The following is a 24621-nucleotide window of genomic DNA, read 5'->3' on the forward strand; positions in this document are numbered from 1 at the left end:
TATGAAATGTGGCTAGCCTGAATTGAGATGTGATGGAAGCTTAAAACACAATGGGGACTTCCCTGGTGGCACAGTGGTTAAGAATCCGCCTGCCAGTGCAGGGGACACAGGTTCGAGCCCTGGTCCAGGAAGATCCCACATGCCACGGAGCAACTAAGCCCATGCACCACAACTACTGAGCCTGAGCTCTAGAGCCCGCGAGCCACAATTACTGAGCCCGCACACCACAACTACTGAAGCCCTCGTGCCTAGAGCCTGTGCTCACAACAAGAGAAGCCACTGCAATGAGAAGCCCGTGCACCTCAACAAAGAGCAGCCCGCACTCGCCGCAACTAGAGAAAGCCCGCGTGCAGCAATGAAGACCCAATGCAGCCAAAAAATAAAATAAATTTAAAAATTTTTAATTAATTAATTTTTAAAAAAACAATGGATTTCAGAGACTCAGTCCCCCTCTCCCCCAAAAGTAAAATAGTTCATTAGCAATTTTTTTGCATTGATATATGTTGCAGAGATAATATTTTGGTTATATTGTGTAAAATTAAATATACTTTTAAACAGGTGAGGTTAACTTTTATTATTTTAACATGACTGCTAGAATATTTAAGTTACATATGTGGCTTGCATTATATTTCTGTTGTGCATTGCTGACCTAGACTATACTTTAAGAAGCGCCAGCCCACAGTTAACTCCCTTTTACCAGTTAGTTTATGTCATTCTAAAGTCTACTATCCCAACACAGCCAAAATTAAAAAAAAAAAAAAAAGTCTACTATCCTCACCTGCTTTGCCTTATCAATATTAACCAATTCACATGGGGGGCTGATCACTACCCTGATCTTGCTAGCATTACGTTTTAACATCTGTTTTTTAAACTGGTTTTTATTTATTTATTTTTTTTAGACTCATGGCACGTGGCATCTTAGTTCCCCCACCAGGGATTTACCTGGCACCCCCTGCATTGGAAGCACAGAGTCTTAACCACTGGACCACCAGGGAAGTCCCTAAACTGGTTTTTTAAATTGTGGAGGGACTTCCCTGGTGGTCCCGTGGTTAAGAATCCACCTTCCAATGCAGGGGACCCGGGTTTGATCCCTCGTCGGGAAACTAAGATCGAATGTGCCGCGGGACAACTAAGCCCATGCACCGCAACTACTGAGCCTTTGTGCTCTGGAGCCTGTATGCCACAACTAGAGAGAAGCCCACACTCCGCAGCAAAGAGCCCGTGAGCCACAACAAAAGATCCCATGTGCCACAACTAAGACCCAATGCAGCCAAAAATAAATAAATAAATAAATATTTTAAAAATAAATAAACTGTGGAAATTTTACTCGTCAGTTAATACTGTTCTTGGAAAGAAATAGTTAATGAGATTAAGAAGCAGCCCCTCTCCTCCCCTCCCACCATGCTTATATTAATAGCTCTTTGTACTAAAGAAATACTTGATTTTTTTTTTTGCGGTACGCGGGTCTCTCGCTGCTGTGGCCTCTCCCATTGCGGAGCACAGGCTCCGCACGCGCAGGCTCAGCGGCCATGGCTCACGGGCCTAGCCGCCCCGCGGCATGTGGGATCCTCCCAGACCGGGGCACGAACCTGTGTCCCCTGCATCGGCAGGCGGACCCCCCAACCACCACGCCACCAGGGAAGCCCAGAAATACTTGATTTTAAAGGTGTAAGGTGGGCTTCCCTGGTGGCGCATTGGTTAGGAATCTGCCTGCCGATGCAGGGGACACGGGTTCGAGCCCTGGTCCAGAAAGATCCCACATGCCACAGAGCGGCTAAGCCCATGCACCACAACTACTGAGCCTGCTCACCTAGAGCCCGTGCTCCCCACAAGAGAAGCCACTGAAATGAGAAGCCTGCGCACCGCAACAAAGAGTAGCCCCTAGTCGCCGCAACTAGAGAAAGCCTGCGCATAGCAAGGAAGACCCAACGCAGCCAAAAATAAATTAATTAATTAAATTTTTTAAAAATAAAAAAAAGCATAAGGTATCAAATATGCATGAGAATTATCATATATTAATGTATAATATGGAACTATTACGTAGTTCCACTTCACGTCCTGAAGTTATTTCACACTGTCTTTGTAGTGTGCTTCACTTATTCTCTTCTTTCCAGAATTGAATATGATGCATATCGTACTGATTTGGAAGAACTGAATCTTGGACCACGTGATGCAAACACTCTGCCAAAGATTGAGCAATCACAGCATTTGTTCCAAGCACATAAGGAAAAATATGATAAAATGCGCAACGATGTTTCTATCAAGTTGAAATTTCTAGAAGAAAATAAGGTAAATTTATTCTTTACCTTCTGAGATCTTTCTGTGGACTCTAAAGTCACCCTAAAGAGAGATAAATAGAAAGTTTTTTGTTTCTGTTAACTGTCTTTCATTATAGAATTGACCCTTGAACAGCTTGGGGGTTAGGGGTGCCAACCCTCCATACAGTCAAAAATCCACATGTAACTCATAGTTGGTCCCCCCGAATCCAGGGTTCCCCGGAGTCTGCACTTCCACATCTGCAGGTTCAACCAACCACAGATCATGCAATTCTGTAGTATTTACTGTTGAAAAAACTTCACATATATGTGGACCCATGCAGTTCAAACCTATGTTGTTCAAGGGTCAACTTTGGAATTGTTGGAAATGGGATTCCATTTATAATCAGCGTTTTAGTTTTTAGAAGTACATAAAATATATTTACCTTTCTGTCATAAAAGTCATCTTTCACAAGTAACAATTGGCAAAAAATACTTGATGTTGATCTTCAGATTGTGCTTTAAAAAGTTACATAATGATAGATTCTGTTCTGAATATTTTGAAAAATTTTTATTAATGGTAGGTACAGATTTCAGGAAGGGAACATCATTCTTCCCAGTAATTAATAAATGAGGAATGACTGAAAGGTTCCATTGAGGGCTGCAGTTAGCATAACCTAGAATAAATAAGCCAGGAAACCAATTTTACACATTATTTTCATGTAACATGAATACATCCAAGGACTAGAACAGTAAGATCTAAGATGGACCTGCTTTCCTTGGAGGTAGACTCAGGTAATAACAGGCTCCCGAGCTTTGGTTTAAGTGAAGGACAGGTTCCCATGTTTAACATTACATGCATATTCAGTTCGGGGAGGGGGATTACAGTTCTGAAAATGGAAGAGCCAGTAGTGAGCTAGGTACAGAGGAGGTGTAGATCAGTCCTCTGGAGATGGAGTCTCATCATTGCACATTGGTGGTCCCCTTTCTGTGCTTTTCACATCCTCTGAAGTCGTAATAGACCTTCAGCTCTGCTTTCTTCCAGGTATCGTCTTAATATTAATTTTCTTCAGTTCTGTCTGTTGATATCTTCTTGTTTTCCTTAACATTTCCTTAGAAACTCTTCTGGCTACCATAAGAGCTGCATACATTTCCTTCAGGCCAGCAGTATCACGCACTTGTTTTTTTAGCTACAATGGGTGAAAAGTACTGATTTTCCATTACACTGAAACCATTATAGTGTCAGTAAAGGAAACCTCAGTGGAGTCATGAGACAGCTTGCCCAGCACCATTCAGACAAGAGCACAGTGAGCCTTTTAGCGTTCATTAGCTGAGCACGTGAGATGGCATTCATTTCAGTCATTTGGTTTAGTATTTTGAAGGATAGGAATATGTCAATACTTAGATATAGACATATATTTTAAATAAAAATATTTTTTACATACTCCCCTAGAATCAGCATGGTACAGTGTGGTGCTAAATGAAATATGCTAGCATTTTATGGGCTCTACCTAAAGCTAATTTGAATGGAAAGAAAGGAATTTGTCTAATTTGGGGGATCAGGACCTCTGCTAATAGAGAAAATTATTTTAGGAAATGTTTAAAATGGTAATTGTGGTCTATTGGAATCTATTGGTATTTATTGTGTGCTATTCTCTGGATAGTGAGATTATGGGTAATTTTTGTTTTCTATGTATTTTTCTGTATTTTAGACATTTTCAATGAAAAGTCACATTGCTTTTATAAAAAGGAGAGAAACTTTTGAAAGAATTAGTATCCCTAAACCATCTATGTTTATATGGTTCTTGCCAGAGTAAATAAAAATAAGCAAATTATACAAAGATAAATAATGTCTGTGTGACTGCTGCTTCTCTTACTATGTAACTGTTTTTGAAACTTGGCAGTAGATCTCCAGATTTAGACATGAATCAGTGAAAGCAGTTATTTGTCAGTTACTAGGCATTTTATTTATATTCTCTCACTTAATCCTCATAACAGCCTTCATACTCAGGAGACACACTGAGAAGTGAGGAAAGAAGAGACCGGCCAGGTCATCTCTGTAAATTGTACATGTCAGTCAGGTGGCTCTCATATCCAATTTTATCTTATTGGCATTGAATAATTTTTAAAGTTGGGAGTAACAGAAAATTATGACTTAAAAACACTCTTCAGGCACCGTAGTGAGGGTCTGGACTAGGTTCACTGCATTAGCAGAGAAAGGAAAGAGCAGTGGTTTCAAGGCTGCATGACAGGAATTAGGAAATCAACATAGGAAGCTGGTTTGGCCTGAAGCTTAGGGATGAAGGTTGGGAACCTGTTCTATTTAACCCAGTATTTAGTTTGAAATGACAACAAGATATTCACATGGAAACAATTGGTAGGAAGTTTATGATGTGGATTTGCAGTTTGGATGAACAAAGTCAGGGTTCCAGAGATAAAGGTTTAGAAGTCATTACTTTGAGAATAGTGTTGTCATTGTCACAGCTTCTCTTCTTTCAACCTTCCTTACTATAAAATAAAAAAAATTGCCTTTATTCTCAAGGATTTTATGTTCTTAGAGAGCCTAGAGATATTCTTTGGGGTTTTCCGCAGTTGTCATCAAGCTAAGTTTCAGTTTCAACTCAGTAATCATTAATCAGCTATGTCTAAACTAAAATCTAAAAGAAACTCTGATCTTTTTATCTTTTGTGTTTAATTCTTTAAAACTATAAAAAGATAATGTTTTTCATCTCTGTTATTTTAAGCAATAAACAACTATAATTTGGGTGAAGACTTAGATCCATGAGAAAATTTTTCTTTGTTTTTTATTATTGTTGTTGAGCAACTTTTACCCTTTTCTCTTCTTTTATAGCTCTAACAAAGGGAGGAAAAAGCAAGCCTTTAGGCCTAGGAATTGCCTGTCATTCCTGTTTGCTTTCTTGACAGTTTGAAATGCCTCAAATTGGGGGTTTTCTTCTCTTGTTGAACTGCAACTGAATTTGTACCTTAGTATTTCCTTTATACACAATTGTCAGGTAATCTACTTAGCACTTGAATTTTATCAAAATATAATATACTCTTTCTGTTTCTTAAATATTGTATATTAAATGTTTTTAAATGTAAGTTATCTGAAACATCGATGAGTATGCTATTTTGTAATTTGATGATGTCCTGAAGGCTGTTTTTTTCTAAAGTTGTTTTTGCAGCTTTTTTTTGTGGGTGGAGGGGTGCCAGGGGAAGGGTTCTTTTGGTTCTCATATCCTGGCTTTTGGAGTGTCCTGCCATAGCGACACTTCTCTTGCAAAATGCGAGACCAGATAACCAAACAGCTAGAACAGTGCAGAAGTAAAATAGTCACTCAGACTGTGACTATCGTTATAAATTTTAGTGGCCAAACGTTGTGAGAATATTTTTGGTTTTTTTTTTTTGGAACTTTAAAAAAAAATTTGAGAGTGACTGGGAGATGGATTCTTTACTATTATCTTAGAAAATTGAGGTGTTTATATGTACTTAGTCTAACCTTCCTTCTCTCTGGCAAAACAAAGGGAATAGGTGTGTAAAATACCTATGTGCATACCGGGGTGTGTATGTGCATGCATTAATGCTGAGAGATGTGTGCACATATCCATGTTTGTCATTTCCCCTTAATGGAAAAACTTGAATTCTTCTACTGTTTACAATCTATACTCTATCCAGCCCCCAGCCCTACCCCCTACCCTCCTGATATATTGTGTTTACCTTTAACCTAAACAACCCTCTGATATTCTCTTCCTTGTTTACTAAACAACACTGAGTTGCATAACAGTAAGGACACAGTTGATTAGGCTCTTCTAATGTTTCTCCTTTCATCAATATTTCTTTTCTTCTAGACCTTTAAATAATGTAACTTGAGCTATTTTCTGACTTAAGGCAGTTTATTTACCTTTTTATTGTACCTTTGAAGGTTCAAAACAAAACAGAAGCTAGAAAATAGAAAACATAGTCAAGAGAGAAAATAGTCATCTCTGGTGCTTTGTAGACTTTGTGGGAACACAAAACACATTGTAAATCAACTATACTTCAATTTTAAAAAAAAAACACAGAACAAAGTAAACATACTCACATAATGTGAGACAGCTATATATGTAGTTGTGGTTACCCAGTGACTTTATACAAATGTATACTGTAATAGGAAATACCCAAAGCCTAGTACATTTTTATAACAATATGCTGTAAATGTTTAGAAAAGCTTGGAGAGCAAAGGTATTCTTCTCCTTGAGAAGAAAAAATATAAGCCTCTGAATTTAAAAATGGATATCTGTTGCCAAATTTCAAGAAACATGTTAATCATTACTTAATATGTACAATCAGATACATTCTTGAAATCTCTTTTTCCCTATTGTCAAAAGAAAAGGACCCTAACTTTTTACTCTTGATATTTTTAAAATAGTCATTCATGCCAGTGATGTACTGTCATCTTTATTTCTATAACTGTAGGCATAAACAGTATTCTTGGTATTTGCTCTTAAGTCAAGTGAAATTAATTTCTGTAGGTAAAAGCACCCGGTTCTAAATAAAAAATAAACATTTATGGATTGGGATGTGTAAATACAGTAAACAACCTCAACACCGTGCCAAATACGATTACCTACATTTGGATCCTGTGAAACAGTCCCTTAGTCCTGCAACTCTACTTCCACACTTAATTCCTCAGTGTATTTAATCATGTAATTTGATATAATCTCATGTTGTTATTGTTCTTTTTTTCATTCATTTAACAAACATTTATCAAGTATTATACTGTGTACCAGGAAGTGTTCTGGATATTGGTGATGCCCAGTGAGCAAAAGTTAAAAAAATTCAACCCTTAGAATTTATAGCCTAGTAAAAGAAACAACACTGATCAAATCACACCAAAATATAAATGTAAAATTTTGGCTGTGACCAGTGAGTGCTCAGGCTCAGGCTTCCATGTGATGTAGAACATTAACCAGGTAAAGTGAGAAGCAAAGAGTATTTCTGGCAGAAATGGCAGGGTGTGGGAGGTAAACGGCCAGACGATGCAGGCCTTATAGACCATGTTAGGGAAAATTTATTTGAATATCAGTGGGAAGCCACTGAGAGAATTCTTGGCAAATGATGGGTCTGTTTTTGTTTTTGTTTTAATATTTATTTGGTTGCACTGGGTCTTAGTTGCGACAGATGGGCTCCTTAGTTGCAGCATGTGAACTCTTAGTTGCGGTATGCATGTGGGATCTAGTTCCCTGACAAGGGATCGATCCTGGGCCCCCTGCATTGGGAGCGTGGAATCTTAACCACTGCGCCACCAGGGAAGTCTCGGCAAATGACAGGTTTTAAAAATGGTGCATAGATTTTAGTAGAACCTAAGAGTGAATGTAGGAGTTTAGACAAGAGATAATGGGAGCTTGGATTAGTATTCGTGGAAGTGGAATGAACTGAAGGTTTCAAGAGATACTTACAAGGTAAAACAGAAATACATGTAAAATACTAAGAACAGATTGATGTAATTGGCACCTTTGACATTTTATTCCTTTATTCAGCAAATATTCATTAATTGTTTTTCACATGTCAGTCACAGGGTTAAGTAATAGAAATATAATGGCCTTGTTGTCATAGAGCTTTTGGTCAAGTAAGAGAAATAGACATTAAACAAATAATTACAGAGATACAAACCATGATCAGTGCTGTGAAGGGAAAATAGAGGGGTCTTGTGAATATACAAAGGGGACTTGGCTTGATGTGGTAGAGAAAGTGACATTGGAGCTGAGAATCCAAAGGGATGGAGAGGAGTTACCAAAGGTGTGTGGAGGAAGGAATAGAATATGCAAAAGCCAGCTGAAGGTCAGTGAGGCCAGAGTATGAGGAGAATGGGGGAGAGTAGCTCTGTATGAAGCTGGACCGGTAGGTCAGGCCTACACAAGGATGAAAAGACCTATGTACAAGGTTATTCATCGCAGTGTCACTTGTAATATCAAAAGATGAGAAACAACTGAAACAGTTCAGCAGTAAGGCCTAGTCGAATCAACTGTGGTTCATTTATGCAACAGAATACTTTTCAGCTGTTAAAAAAAAAAAGAATAGGGATGCAATTGATAGAAAGATCCTCGGAACATACTATTAAATGAAAAGAGCAAGGTGCAAAGCAGTGTATATGGTACAGAACCTTTTCTGTGAGAAAGGAAGGAAATAAGAATGTATAATCATATTTTCTTGTGTTTGCATAAAGAAAAACCAAAGGAATTAACTAATTAAAATTTTTTACCTATAAGGGGAACAGAGTATTTGGAGACAGGACTGAAAATGAGACTTCTCATTATATGCTTTTTGTGTCCTTTCAATTTTGATCCTACCTATTCAAAGAATAAAATTTGATTTTTAAAAGAAAGGAAAATAGGTATAGATAGAAAATGTTTGTTTTTAAAATAGTATACCTTCTGTTTTCAAAAAGACTCAACTGGATTTCTGTTTTTCTTTTTTTTTTTCAATATTTATTTATTTATTTGGTTGCACCAGGTCTTAGTTGCAGCAGGCAGGCTCCTTAGTTGTGGCTCACCAGCTCCTTCGTTGTGGCACATGGGCTCCTTAGTTGTGGCATGCAAACTCTTAGTTGCGGCATGCATGTGGGATCTAGTTCCCTGACCAGGAATTGATCCCATTCCCCCTGCACTGGAAGTGCAGAGTCTTATCTACTGCGCCACCAGGGAAGTCCCGATTTCTATTTTTCAAGCATAGCTTAATATACATATTTATATAACCTATAATTTTCCTCTTAGCTTAAAATCAAATGATTGATTCTGTGTTGGAAAGAATAAAAAAACAGTTTCATCTTAAGTGACAGATTAGAAATGATGTGATAGTGCCTTCCATTAATGCAGAAAATATTTTCTTGCACGCTGCCATGTTTGCTGTTCTTAGTGGTTTGACTTCCAGGTCCCTTTAAAACTTTCTGAACACACATGGAGCAGGAAAAATTTGACTGTGATTTGCATTGTCTCCTTTCTGTCTTTATGAAAGAGGCAGAAGTTAACTATCTTTATATGAATCATGCAACCAAAAAGAATTGTGAGTTGTGGGTTGATTTTGAAATTAACATCAACCAAGCCATATCTATCCATAGTCGGTTGGTAATTTGCAGTTCTCAACTGGTGAATGCAGGAGAGAGCACACCCAGCTGACCAGTTCATACAGTCTCTCTGTCGGTTGTGCTACGATTTCCAGCATGCAGTTTTTGTGAAAGAAAGATGTTTTGTACAATAGATTTAAAAGCCTTCCAGAGGGATAGCTGTATAATCATGAGTTGCTGTTTTTATATGTTTGACTTGGTTCTGTTTCTTGGCAATTATATTTAAAGTACTTGTGTTTTCTGACCCCTTTTGGTCATAAGTGACCAACTCATTTGGAGGATAGGTTCATTTTTCTGTTGTTTATCTTATAGGGGAGAGGATTGTTCAGTCCTTTCACTTTGAGTGTATAGGATTCACTTATTAAAATTTACTTCTTGGGAATCCGCTGGTGGTCCAGTGGTTAGGACTCCATGCTTCCACTGCAGGGGGCCTGGATTCAATCCCTGGTTGGGGAACTAAGATCCCACAAGCTGCACGATGCAGCCCCCCCCCCAAAAAAAAATTAACTTCCTGACCATTACTACTGCAATGTCTCTATTCTGTTAGATGGTTGGTACTGTGTATGCCTCAGATCCACATTTCACTTATTTTGGCGGCGTTGGGTATCACCCAAGTCAGTTTGCCAGGTTTTGTGATAAAGGTGAGTTTTTAAGTAAGCAACCAGTGTGAGATTTGAACAGATCACTGATACTCCACATTGGTTTTGGTGGCGGTGGCATTACTGCACTTTTTTTAGCTCCTAGTAGTTACAGTCTCTGCAATTTACTTAAAAGTAAGCCCTTTAATTAGTATCTCTGAGTAAAACCTCAGACGATACCAGCAGTGTTTAAGAACTTGACTTTGCATTGTTCTTTTCCACCTTTCCTTGAAGTCCTTTCAGTAATGACTCAGTGCTTTCCTGTTGACTATATATATATATATATATATATATATATGCTTAATTACATATATATATATATGTAATTAGGCATTACAAATAGCTTGCTTTGGGCTATTTGTAATGCCTAATTCTGAAGAAATACTGTATAATGGTATTATGACAAGCTTGCTGACAAGCAACTTACAGTCTAATGGAGAACATTTAGTAAAATCTGTTCTATACAAAATGCTGAGTAAAGCATGAGGAAGAAGAAACCTAGAATTTGATGGAGAAAACCTTAGTGTGGGCTAGAAGTACTTGCTGGGCTGGGTGGCAGTGTGACTTGAGCAGGGCCACACAGAATGAGGAACACGAGCACTGGCAGAAGGAGGTCAGAAAAAAAGTCTGCAAGAAATCCTGGATCATATGTTTCAATGATTTGTAAACTTTTGTTATATTTTCTGTTCTATTCTTAAAGCAGAACAGTATTGCTGCTTATAGATTTTTTTAAGGAAAAATAATGGTTTTATAATAACATTTTAGTAAAGCTTTTCCATTAAGTTTATAAACAGCTGTTAGGTGCACGGGATGAGAATTTTGTAAGCTGTATAAGAGGAAAAAAAAGTTAGCTTTCCAAGATAAAATAACAGAACCATACTTCTGAAAGAAAACTGTTTTGTGAATGTAAAGATGAATTTGAATTGGCCATTGGTTTATCTGTAAGTTCCTGTTGCCCAGTGTCCAAAGGCCAGTGAGAACTGGGTCACCTCATTAATGAAAGGAAATACCTAGTTCCTTAGCTACTCTTCTGGACCTAAATTAATTTTAAACTAGGAGTTCAGATGCTAACTTGAATGATTTCTGCTACTTAATATTTCCTCGAGCAGAGTTTCGTTCTTTCTTCCCCTGTGTATTACAGTAGTGCCCAGGGCTTTCTCCAATTAAAGCACAAATCATACTGTGCTATGAATGCCTGCTAGTCTGTTTCTTCTCCTAGAGGTAAGCCCCATGGATACATACTTAGGGCATTCCCTTCCTACAGTAAGTGAACTGATAGACACTGACCTTTAAGTAATCTGCATATAGAGGAAGCTTTCTGTAAGTATTTTATATAATATCTATATGTATATCTATAATCTGTGATCTAGATGATCATACTAGTGTACAGATGATGATGCTGAGGTCCAGAGAGGTTAAGTAACTTGCCCAAATTTCTCACAGCCAGACCAGGATTCAAATCTAGATCTGTTTGACTCCATAGCCCTGCTTTTAGTTAAGTAAATGATGTTATAATGCTGCTCCAAGAAAGGCTTGGAGGGAAAAGATTGGAGATAACGTTGGAAAACAGAAACCATATTGGTCACATCTAAACCTGGAACTCTTGGAGGGAAGGGTGAGGACAGGGAGTGAGCTAACATGGTAAAAGCCATAGAACAGAAGCGCCAACGGGCATTTTTGCTAGGGTGAGAAAACTTGTGCGTTGAGAATTTTAATGTACCGTTGGATAAAAAACGATAAGGCGTAGTGCTGTGACTCACTGTTACTGGAGTTTACAGATTGCGTTTCATCAGTTATCTTCTTTTCAAAACAAAACTGCCATTTTTAACTCATAGGATGCTTTTTTTAAAAAACCCACTTGTCAGTGATTTGTTGAAACCATCCCAGTGAGTCAGAAAAATAAAATCTATTCCACCTCCATGTTTGTCTTTCCTTTTTCTCACTCCCTTCCCAGTGCCCACTCCCATATTTCTGATAGTGCTTCTCTTTTTCAGCTGGTAGCTGCTTTCATGACAAGCATTTCCAAAGCTATTACAAAGTAATAAAATTATACTTCACAAACCTAATAAAAGGCCAAGACAGGTACACATTCCTGCTGTTACTCTTCTGGTTTCTTCCTTACTGGAAAAAGATCAATGATGGGCAGAGAAAGCATATCATCATACATTTTTAAATAGTTGGGAGTAAAGAAAGGAATTAATTCTTTACATATCAGTGGTTGGAGACTTCTTACTAAAGAATGATTTTGTGGGCTTCCCTGGTGGCGCAGTGGTTAAGAATCCGCCTTCCAATGCAAGGGACATGTGTTCGAGCCCTGACCTGGGAAGATCCCACATGCCGCGGAGCAACTAAGCCCCTGCACCACAACTACTGAGCCTGAGTTCTAGAGCCCGTGAGCCACAACTACTGAGCCCATGGGCCACAACTACTGAAGCCTGCGTACCTAGAGCCCGTGCTCCGCAACAAGAGAAGCCACGCCAATGAGAAGCCCGCACACTGTGAGGAAGACACAACACAGCCAAAAATAAATTAATTAATTAATTTTTTTAAAAAAAGAAAGAATGATTTTGTTCCAGCTTTTCCTTTCATGTTTAAGCCAAGGTACTGCCCCAATATTGTTGTACACTTAATATAAAGCCCTATTTTATATAATTACTGGAAGAGCCAATAAGTACTTTGAAGAACTTAACAATTGTAAATATATTAAAAGTAATAGCTTTTTTAACTAGAAATAACCTCATTTAAAAAAATGACTTCAGTGTCTCTGATAAAAAGGTATGTAATCTAAATTTGATTTGGAAAAAAGTTCATTTGGTAGAAATAAAGTACTTTTTTATGGTTTTGATGCCTATGAAATAACACTTTAAGATTTTTAGTCAATAACTTTTAAGTGGTATTTATCTTCTGTTGATACATGCTGTATCAGCAGGAGAAAGTTTTCAGTGTGATCCACTTGACATCATCTATCAGTTCTGCTGTTAAATTTCTCTTACCCAGTTTCTGTTTAAAACCTCAGCTTGTCTCTGTGTGTCAGTAGTCAGTGCTGAAGTTTGTTTTGCCCTTTAACAGTTAAAGTATTGTATGATATATTTTCGGTCATTCACCAGATGTTGCTATAGTGGTTTTGCTTGTGTCTGATCTGGATTGCTCATTGTTTGGTAGGTCTTTATGAAAGTTCTTAGTAATTGAGTTCACAGTGATTTAGTATATTTCTAAATTACTCTGTTTCTGATGTTAGGTTTTCAAAGTTGGTCAAATCTGTCATCATCTCACCACAGGAAATATTACCTCTGTCTTCTCCTATTTTAAATCTGCTTTTCTGTCCTGTTTTATTTATCCTTATAACCACTTTAAACCTTTTTAAAGTTAGGAGATAACATACATAAATAGCTCAATATAGATTTTTTTTTTCCTGCTCTGTAATTATGGAAAGATTATATGAAAGTTTTTTATTATATGAAAGTTTAATATTGCGTTATTCTTCATAATTTTAGAAAGAATTAACTTTTATCTGTTCCAACCCTTGCATTAGATCCTTGTCCTGAGGCTGTTTAAATGCAACTTCAGGACCAGAGACAAAATAGGAAGGAGGTTTAGATATATCTTTTCTACATTTCTACCCTTCCTTTAACTGATCTGTTATACCTTCTTTTGTTTGTTTCAAACTTTGTTTAAAAGCTTTCTAAAATATAGAATAGAGGCAGGTTAGAATAGGTGAAAGAACATGGACCAGTCTTGGAATAAACATTCCTGTTTCCCAAATCCAGCCTATCTGCTTCCTACCTGTCTAAAACTTAGGTGAGTTACTTAACTTTCTGAGTCTGTTGTTTTTTTTTTTAATGATAACATGGAGAGAATAGAAGATGTAAGATGTAAGGGTAACATATTACCTGTCACACAGAAAATGCTTCACAAAAGTTAGTGTCACCCACCATATCAAAGAATAGTCTACCAAAAATGCTTGGCTGTTTCTTTGATACTGTATGCTTATCACTTCTCATGATTTCATAGCATAAATATAGAAGTAAATTGAAAAAGTGCAATGACCCTAAAGTATTTCCTCCAACTTTTCGGCTTTTTGCCCCTTCTCCTAAAAGCAGGGTTTGACCTTTTTCCCCCCACCTTATGTTCTTCATCTCTCTCCTCAAGCCAGTTCTAGTTGAGAAACCAGAATCTTTCCCAGACTGATCTTTTTTCTTTTTTTTAATTTATTTTATTTACTTTTATTTTTGGCTGTGTTGGGTCTTCGTTGCTGTGTGCGGGCTTTCTCTAGTTGTGGCGAGCGGGAGCTACTCTTCATTGCAATGCACGGGCTTCTCATGGCGGTGGCTTCTCTTGTTGCGGAGCACGGGCTCAAGGCGCACAGGCTTCAGTAGTTGTGGGTCACGGGCTCTAGAGCGCAGGCTCAGTAGTTGTGGCGCACGGGCTTAGCTGCTCCGCGGCATGTGGGATCTTCCTGGACCAGGGCTCAAACCCATGTCCCCTGCATTAGCAGGCGGATTCTTAACCACTGCGCCACCAGGGAAGCTCTCCCAGACTGATCTTTATAAAAAAGCCAGATAGCCTAGTAAAGTGAACCTGATAGACAAGCCATATACTTAAAATAATACTTTTAAGTCTTGTTAAAACTGCTTATTATATATAGTGACAACAGCACAGTATCATTACCAAGGTTGCAAAAATTATCTTTAAAATTGTATTGCAACTGCTTTTATAATGTTTCTTAATTTTTCCTCTATTGGTAATGATTTGTATTTACTTAATAACCAAAGCATTCTGAAGATTCTTTGTAGCCTGTCAGTCAGAGCTGCACTGAATGCATTATATGAGTACAGACCCTAGTGCAAATTAAAATTAGTCAAAAATAAGTGGAGATTGGACTTCCCTGGTGGTCCAGTGGTTGAGACTCCGTGCTTCCAATGCAGGGGGTGTGGGTTTGATCCCTGGGCAGGGAAGTTCTGCATGCCGCGTGGCACGGCCAAAAGTAATAATAGAGTAAAAAAATAGAAAATAAAATTTTTAAGAGAAAAAAATAATTAGAAAAGCAAAATATTCTAAGTTTTTAATTCATTTAATTTAGAAAGTATACTCCTGTTGAGAACTGATTTATTAGTTTAATTTACCTTTATTTTTTATTTACTAATGGTTTGATTAGATAAAAGAGTCAACTTACCATTGTTATTTAAATTTGCGTCTGATTTTGAAGACTACTACCAGAACTAAAACTCGTACTAGGATAACACTTACATAATCAGTGCTAATAGAAAAATGAGATAAGTTGTCTGTTTTGGTATGAAACAGCTTCTGAGATTAAAGTGACAATGAAATTTTATATTTTATTTCCATAATTATAATTGAAAAGCTGTGACTCCCCAGAGGCTCTCTTTATTCCAGGAACTTCTCTGAAGTGCTGATACTTTAAAAGGCTTTTACACATCAACCTTCTCACAGTTACCAAGCGAATGTTTTTGTGAAAATGGGTATTGTATTATTTTGTTGTGAAAACTAGAATTCAGTCCTAAAAAGCATCCTCTTTCCTTTATTTCCCATGGATTAAGTTTCACTGGGTAGTGGGGGACAATTTTAAATACAGCTAATGGCCCCATTTTGAGGCTTGGGTGGTGGGCTCCCAAGCTTCCCTCAGCTACAAGAAGTGTGTCTCTGTGTTAGGTTTGTCGACTGTCAGGGGTTGGGGACTCTGACTTGTGTTGACAGCAGTAAGGTTAGCTAAAAATTGTCTGATTCCCTTCCCACTTTCTTTCTGATGCTCTAACTTTCTGGGCCATTATAACAGCTCTCTGCAGTTCAGTACGTGAATCAAATCCTGTGCTCTTTTACTGTCTTCTCCAATTCTTTTTTTTTTTTTAATATTTTATTTATTTATTTGGTTGCATCGGGTCTTAGTTGTGGCAGGTGGGCTCGTTAGTTGCAGCTCATGGGCTCCTTAGTTGTGACATACGAACTCCTAGTTGCAAGCATGCATGTGGGATCTAGTTTCCTGACCAGGGATTGAACCCGGGCCCCCTGCACTGGGAGTGTGGACTCTTAACCACTGCAACACCAGGGAGGTCCTTGTCTTCTCCAAGTTCTAAAACACTGGGAGTTAAAATTCAAGTCAAAAATTTTTTTGTGGTCCGAAAAGGAGTAATTAGTTAGAACCTATTTCTAAAAATTATTAGAATTTCATACGAAAAATACAGAAGCCCTTTAGTTGCTCTGTTGCTCCAGGAGCCAAGGGTCATCTGAAATTGGAAAACAAGAAAGGCCAAATAATACTAGTAGGTGGAAAATTACTGTGTGACTCAAGTAGGTTGCTACCATTGAAAACCTTAAAAAATAACTCAATAACAGGGAAGAGTGTTTATAAACTGGTACATAAACTTTCAGCTAAATTTAATACATCTCCAATAGAAGTGCCAGTTTCTGTCCTTAAAAATAAATAGAAATAATGTTTTTCTACTGAAAGAAAGCCTTTCAACAGAACGGCTTTTTGAGAGCCATTTGAGTTTCCAAATATATGTGTACCTCTATTTAGAAAGCAATTTTCTCAGAAAGTTTTAGTAGAAAGGAACCATAAAAATTATCTTACTCTCAGTTTCTTCATTATGCAAGTGAAGAGAGTTCATATGGTTAACTTGAGGCAGAAATGGGAGTTGAGCGCAGGTTTCCTGAATCATTCTCCTTCAACTATATCAGCCTCCTTCTGCGGTTAACAAGAAACAGGCAAAGAAAAAGGTTATCTACTTAATGGACATAGAAAATAGAAAATTAATAAATGGTTTATTTGTGGTAGATTTGCCTTGTTCCTAAGCAGGAAAATGGCATTTTAGGGAAGGAAATTTTACTTAACGTGTGCTTTCCAAAGAATCAAAATGCATCACATACCAGTTTGTAAGGATTGTAACATCATATTTTAGGGCCAGATAGGAGTTTTCCTTGAACTCTCTGAGGTGTATTACTTGTAGAATCTACAAGCAAAGGTGAAAGTCTCAATTATAAACAGAACTGACTTATGGCTTTAGGGAGAATTAGAAACTAGAAAGATTATTTGAAACTTTCTGATTTAGTTTCTTTTTTAAATCTATCTACTCATTTATAGTCTTTATTTTTTTTTTTTTATTTTTTTTTTTTTAACATCTTTATTGGGGTATAATTACTTTACAATATAGTCTTTATTTTTTATACTACATTTGAAACAAGTCATGAAGCTTCATTATTTTCCTTTTTTCTTTCTTTCTTTTTAAAAAAGTATTTGGTATACACACAAAACAATATATGTAATGCATTCCTCCCAGGTCAGTACCTAGCTGTGGAATAGCTGGGTTGTATGTATGCATACACATGGGAATAGTAGGTGCATGTTTAACTTTTTAAGAAACTGGCAAACTTTTCCAAGATGGTTGTACCATTTGACATTTCCACCAATAGTATATGAGAGACCAATTTGTTCCACATCCTCACCAATAAGGTATGGTTAACCTTTCATTTTAGCCATTCTGGTGGATGTGTAGTAGACCTCATTGTGGTTTAAATTGGAATTTCCCTAATAAATAAAGATGTTGGTCATTTCATGTGCTTATTTGCCATCTGTATATTTTCTTTGGTGAAATGCCTGTTCAGATTTTTTCCCCATTTTTTCTTTAGGTTTGTCATTTCCTTATTCATTTGTAAGAATTTTTTGTATATTCTAGCATCAGGTTCTTTGCCAGATATGTTTTGCACATATTTTCTCCCAATAGGAGAAACTAGATAACATGCCATGGGACCAAACACAGCCTATATATATATATATATATATATATATAATTTTTTACAAAGCAAAAACCAATAGGGATGATAAGCAAAACTCAGAATAGGGAGGAAACTTGCACAAGCCTCTTAGATAGCCACAGACAGCAGAAGCAAGAAGACCTACAATCCTGCAGCCTATGGAACTAAAACCACATTCACAGAAAGACAGACAAGATGAAAAGGCAGAGGGCTACATACCAGATGAAGGAACAAGATAAAACCCCAGAAAAAAAAACTAAGTGAAGTGGAGATAGGCAACCTTCCAGGAAAAGAATTCAGAATAATGATAGTGAAGATGATCCAGGACCTCGGAAAAAGAATGCAGGCAAAGATCGAGGAGATGCAAGAAATGTTTAGCAAAGACCTAGAAGAATTAAAGAGCAAACAAACAGAGATGAGCAATACAATAACTGAAACGAAAAATAAACTAGAAGGAATCAGTAGCAGAATAACTGAAGCAGAAGAACGGATAAGTGACCTGGAAGACAGAATGGTAGAATTCACTGCTGCCGAAGAGAATAAACAACAAGAATGAACAGAAATGAAGACAGCCTAAGAGACCCCTGGGACAACATTAAACGTAACAACACTCATATTATAGGGGTCCCAGAAGGAGAAGAGAGAGAGAAAGGACCTGGGAAAATATTTGAAGAGATTATAATTGAAAACTTCCCTAACATAGGAAAGGAAATAGCCCCCAAGTCCAGGAAGTGCAGAGAGTCCCAGGCAGGATAAGTCCAAAGAGAAACACACCAAGACACATAGTAATCCAATTGACAAAAATTAAAGACAAAGAAAAATTATTGAAAGCAACAAGGGAGAAATGACAAAAAACATACAGGGAACTCCCATAAGGTTAATGCTGATTTCTCAGCAGAAACTCTACAAGCCAGAAGGGAGTGGGATGATATATTTAAAGTGATGAACAGAAGAACTTACAACCAAGATTACTCTCCCCGGCAAGGATCTCATTCAGATTAAACGGAGAAATCAAAAGCTTTACAAACAAGCAAAAGCTAAGAGAATTCAGCACCACCAAACCAGCTCTACAACAAATGCTAAAGGAACTTCTCTAAGTGGGAAGCACAAGAGAAGAAAATGACCTATAAAAATAAACCCAAAACAATTAAGAAAATGGTCATAGGAACATACATATCAATTATTACCTTAAACGTGAATGGATTAAATGCTCCAACCAAAAGACACAGACTCGCTGAATGGATACAAAAACAAGACCCATATATACGCTGTCTACAAGAGACCCACTTTGGACCTAGGGACACATACAGACTGAAAATGAGGAGATGGAAAAAGATATTCCATGCAAATGGAAATGAAAAGAAAGCTGGAGTAGCAATACTCATATCAGATAAAATAGACTTTAAGATAAAGAATGTTACAAGAGACAAGGAAGGACACCACCTAATGATCAAGGGATCAATCCAAGAAGAAGATACAACAATTATAAATATATATGCACCCAACATAGGAGCACCTCAATACGTAAGGCAACTGCTAACTGCTATAAAAGAGGAAATCAACAGCAACACAGTAATAGTGGGGGACTTGAACATCTCACTTACACCAATGGACAGATCATCCAAACAGAAAATTAGTAACGAAACACAAGCTTGAAATGACACAATAGACCAGATAGATTTAATTGATATTTATAGGACATTCCATCCAAAAGCAGCAGATTACACTTTCTTCTCAGTGCACATGGAACATTCTCCAGGATAGATCACATTTTGGGTCACAAATCAAGTCTCAGTAAATTCAAGAAAATTGACATCATGTCAAGCATCTTTTCTGACCACAACCCTATGAGATTAGAAATCAACTACAACGAAGAAAAACGTAAAAGCACAAACACATGGAGACTAAACAATACATTACTAAGTAACCAAGAGATCACTGAAGAAATCAAAGAGGAGATCAAAAACTACCTAGAGACGAATGACAACAAAAACAGGATGACCCAAAACCTATGGGATGCAGCAAAACCAGTTCTCAGAGGGAAATTTATAGCAATACAAGCCTACCTCAAGAAACAAGAAAAATCTCAAACAATTTAACCTTACACTTAAAGGAACTAGAGAAAGAAGAACAGACAAAACCCAAAGTGAGCAGAAGAAAAGAAATCATAAAGATCAGAGCAGAAATAAAGGAAATAGAAGCAAGGAAAAAAATAGCAAAGATGAATAAAACTAAAAGCTGGTTCTTTGAGAAGATAAACAAAATTGATAAACCATTAGACAGACTCATCAAGAAAAAGAAGGAGAGGGTTCAAATCAAGAGAATTAGAAATGAAAAAGGAAAAGTTACAACAGACACTGCAGAAATACAAAGCATCCTAAGAGACTACCATAAGCAACTCTATGCCAATAAAATGGACAACGTGTAAGAAATGGACAAATTCTTAGAAAGGTATAGGCTTCCAAGACTGAACCAGGAAGAAATAGAAAATATGAACAGACCAATCACAAGTAATGAAATTGAAACTGTGATTAAAAGTCTTCCAACAAACAAAAGTCCAGGACCAGATGGCTTCACAGGTGAATTGTATCAAACATTTAGAGAAGAGCTAACACCCATCCTTCTCAAACTCTTCCAAAAAATTGCAGAGGAAGGAACACTCCCAAACTCATTCTATGAGGCTACCATCACCCTGATACCAAAACCAGACAAAGATACTACAAAAAAAGGAAATTACAGACCAAAATCACTGATGAATATAGATGCAAAAATCCTCAACAAAATACTAGCAAACAGAATCCAACAACACAGTAAAAAGACCGTACACCATGATAAAGTGAGATTTATCCCAGGGATGCAAGGCTTCTTCAGTATATGCAAATCAATCAGTGTGATACACCATATGAACAAATTGAAGAATAAAAACCATATGATCATCTCAATAGATGCAGAGAAAGCTGTTGACAAAATTCAGCACCCATTTATGATAAAAACTCTCCAGAAAGTGGGCACAGAGGGAACCTACCTCAACATAATAAAGGGCATATATGACAAACCCAGAGCAAACATCATTCTCAATGGTGAAAAACTGAAAACATTTCCTCTAAGATCAGGAACAAGATGGGGATGTCCACTCTCGCCACTATTATTCAACATAGTTTTGGATGTCCTAGCCATGGCAATCAGAGAAGAGAAAGAAAAGGAATACAAATTGGAAAAGAAGAAGTAAAACTGTCACTGTTTGCAGATGACATGATACTATACATAGAGAATCCTAAATATGCCACCGGAAAACCACTAGAGCTAATCAATGAATTTGGTAAAGTTTCAGGATACAAAATTAATGCACAGAAATCTCTTGCATTCCTATACACTAATGATGAAAAATCTGAAAGAGAAATTAAGGAAGCACTCCCATTTACCATTGCAACCAAAAGAATAAAATACCTAGGAATAAACCTACCTAATGAGACAAAAGACCTGCATGCAGAAAACTATGAGACACTAATGAAAGAAATTAAAGATGATACAAACAGATGGAGAGATATCCCATGTTCTTGGATTGGAAGAATCAATATTGTGAAAACGACTATACTACCCAAAGCAATCTACAGATTCAATGCAATCCCTATCAAATTACCAATGGCATTTTTTACAGAACTAGAACAAAAAAATCTTAAAATTTTTATGGAGACACAAAAGACCCCGTATAGCCAAAGCAGTCTTAAGGGGAAAAAATGGAGCTGGAGGAATCAGACTTCCTGACTTCAGACTATACTACAAAGCTACAGTAATCAAAACAATGTGGTACTGGCACAAAAACAGAAATATAGATCAGTGGAACCAGATAGAAAGCCCAGAGATAAACCCATGCACCTATGGTCAACTAATCTATGACAAAGGAGGCAAGGATATACAATGGAGAAAACACAATCTCTTCAGTAAGTGGTGCTGGGGAAACTGGACAGCTACATGTAAAACAATGAAATTAGAACACTCCCTAACACAATACACAAAAATAGACTCAAAATGGATTAAAGACCTAAATATAAGCCCAGACACTGTAAAACTCTTAGAGGAAAACAAAGGATGAACAGTCTTTGACATAAATCACAGTAAGATCTTTTTTGATCCACCTCCCAGAGTAATGGAAATAAAAATAAACAAATGGGACCTAATGGAACTTAAAACCTTTTGCAAAGCACAGGAAACTACAAACAAGACGAAACAACAACCCTCAGAATGGGAGAAAATATTTGCCAATGAATCAACAGACAAATGATTAATCTCCAAAATATATAAACAACTCATGCAGCTCAATATTTAAAAGACAAACAACCCAATCCAAAAATGGGCAGAAGACCTAAATAGACATTTCTCCAAAGAAGACATACAGATTACCAAGAAGCACATGAAAAGCTGCTCAACATCACTAATTATTAGAGAAATGCAAATCAAAACTACAATGAGGTATCAACCTCACACCAGTTAGAATGGGCATCATCAGAAAATCTACAAACAACAAATGCTGGAGAGCATGTGGAGAAAAGGGAGCGCTCTTGCACTGTTGGTGGGAATGTAAGTTGATATAGCCACTATGGAGCACAGTATGGAGGTTCCTTAAAAAACTAAAAATAGAATTACCATATGACCCAGCAATCCCACTACTTGGCATATACCCTGAGAAAACCATAATTCAAAAAGAGTCGTGTATCACAATGTTCATTGCAGCACTGTTTACAATAGGCAGGTCATGGAAGCAACCTAAATGCCCATCGACAGACGAATGGTTGAAGAAGATATGGTACATATATGCAATAGAATATTACTCAGCCATGAAAAGGAACGAAATTGGGTCATTTGTAGAGACGTGGATGGATCTAGAGTCTGTCATACAGAGTGAATAAGTCACAAAGAGAAAAACAAATATCGTATATTAACGCATATATGTGGAACCTAAAAAAATGGTACAGATGAACTGGTTTGCAGGGCAGAAATAGAGACACAGAGGTAGAGAACAAACGGATGGATGCCAAGGGGGGATAGTGGTGGGGGATTGTGGTGGTGGGATGAATTGGGAGATTGGGATTGACGTGTATACACTAATATGTATAAAATGGATAACTAAGAAGAACCTGCTGTATAAAAAAATAAATAAATTCAAAAAAAGAAAACTCAGAATAGGGGTTGTGGAGGGAGCAGGATGGTTATCTATTTTATATATAGATATATATATAAAGATACTATATATTCAGAGAAAAAAAATACCACACCTAAAATGTTACTTACATTCATTCACTCAATAAATATTACCATGGATCTGGTGTTGGGCATTACTCTAGGGGCTGGAATGACTTTATTTATATATATAGAGAGAGAGAAATAGATACAGATGTAGATATATCGATATATATATATATATATAAAGAGACATATATATCATTATATCTGTATCTTAATTTACTGTTCCATAGGAGATATTCATCTTTCATTTTACTAGTTAATGCCAAACTTTTCAAAAGTAGTTGTACAAATTTATACACTGATCAGCAGTGTATAAGAGTTCTTATTTCTAATGAGACTGGAAGTCTTCAGATTTAATTGGCCACTCCTGTTTCCTCTGCTGTAAAATGGCGTTCATGTTATTTGCCCTTTTTTTTTTTTGCGGTAAGCGGGCCTCTCACTGTTGTGGCCTCTCCCGTTGTGGAGCCCAGGCTCCGGACGCGCAGGCTCAGGGGCCATGGCTCACGGGCCCAGCCGCTCCACAGCATGTGGGATCATCCCAGAACAGGGCACGAACCCGTGTCCCCTGCATCGGCAGGTAGACTCTCAACCACTGTTCCACCAGGAAAGCCCTATTTGCTCTTTTTAATTGGGTTCTCGGTGTATAGGAGGTCTTCACATTTTCTAGATGTGTACCCTTTGTCAGCCCCTGTAATGCAGATACCTCTCCCCAGTTTTTAACTTGTCTTTTCAATCTTTGGGTGAATAGAAATTCTAAATTTCAAAGTAATTTAATTTATCGATCTTTTCGTCATAATTTATGATTTTTTATCTTTAAGAAGTTATTTCATACCTAAGGTCATCTGGAAACTTTTCCACCCTTCTGTCAAAATGTACTGCCCTCAGAGCTCTCCTTTGACCAGTCTTTGACAGTCTGTTCTCCAGAAGAGACCTGAAACTCATTCACACTGGCAGAGGTTACTGAGAACAGGTCAGTTTTAGAAAACATTTTTATTTAAATAGGAATCAAATGCGAACTAGCCTGTAATAATTTACTTTACTTCTTTTTTCTAGCTGTAATTTTCATTGACTCTAGTGATTTACAGGAAAGAGATTTGGTCCTGAAATCAAACTCCATTCATGTAAGGTGAACACTGGTTATAACTTTAATTAGCATAATTTGACCTTTTCATAGTAGATACTTAACACAAATCAGTTTATCATTTTAAAGCTTGTTTTAAAAGTGATTGCAATGCAAAACTTTTCTGTCCAGATATAGAGAAAGAAGTCAATATGAATTAGTGGAAGTCTGTATTAAGAATGTTAACAAATTTTTAGTGTAATACTGTTAACTTGAATGGTGCTAACCAATGAATAATTTGGAAGAAATTAGGTGCCTCTTGTTGCTTGAAAAATTTGTTCATTTTAGAAGCACAGAATCATGGGGTTGTAAAAAGACCCTTGAAGTTTCTTCTGAGGTGATCCACTAGGCAGGGGAATTCCTTCTGCAGCATCTCTGCCCTTGGATTGAAGGCCTTGTCAAGGCAGGCAGTGTTGATAAACCGTGTTCATGCACTCTTGTCAACAAAATTTATTTGCTTAGCACACACCTGTTTTTCACTGTGCGAAGGTA

The 24621-nt window shown here is 37.2% G+C and overlaps 1 protein-coding gene across 4 annotated transcripts in view; it reads left to right on the plus strand.

Annotated features, from left to right (window-relative positions):
• Positions 1 to 24621, plus strand: part of ARFIP1 (ARF interacting protein 1) — a 135375-nt gene that overhangs the window by 104318 nt on the left and 6436 nt on the right. For all 4 annotated transcript variants that reach the window (XM_060012165.1, XM_060012168.1, XM_060012167.1 and 1 more), the window contains one exon: positions 2115 to 2289. In XM_060012165.1, coding sequence (XP_059868148.1) covers positions 2115 to 2289 — 175 coding nt within the window. The remainder of the gene's footprint in view (positions 1 to 2114; positions 2290 to 24621) is intronic.

Source organism: Delphinus delphis, chromosome 5 (assembly GCF_949987515.2).
Source record: "Delphinus delphis chromosome 5, mDelDel1.2, whole genome shotgun sequence".
Lineage (NCBI taxonomy): Eukaryota > Metazoa > Chordata > Mammalia > Artiodactyla > Delphinidae > Delphinus > Delphinus delphis.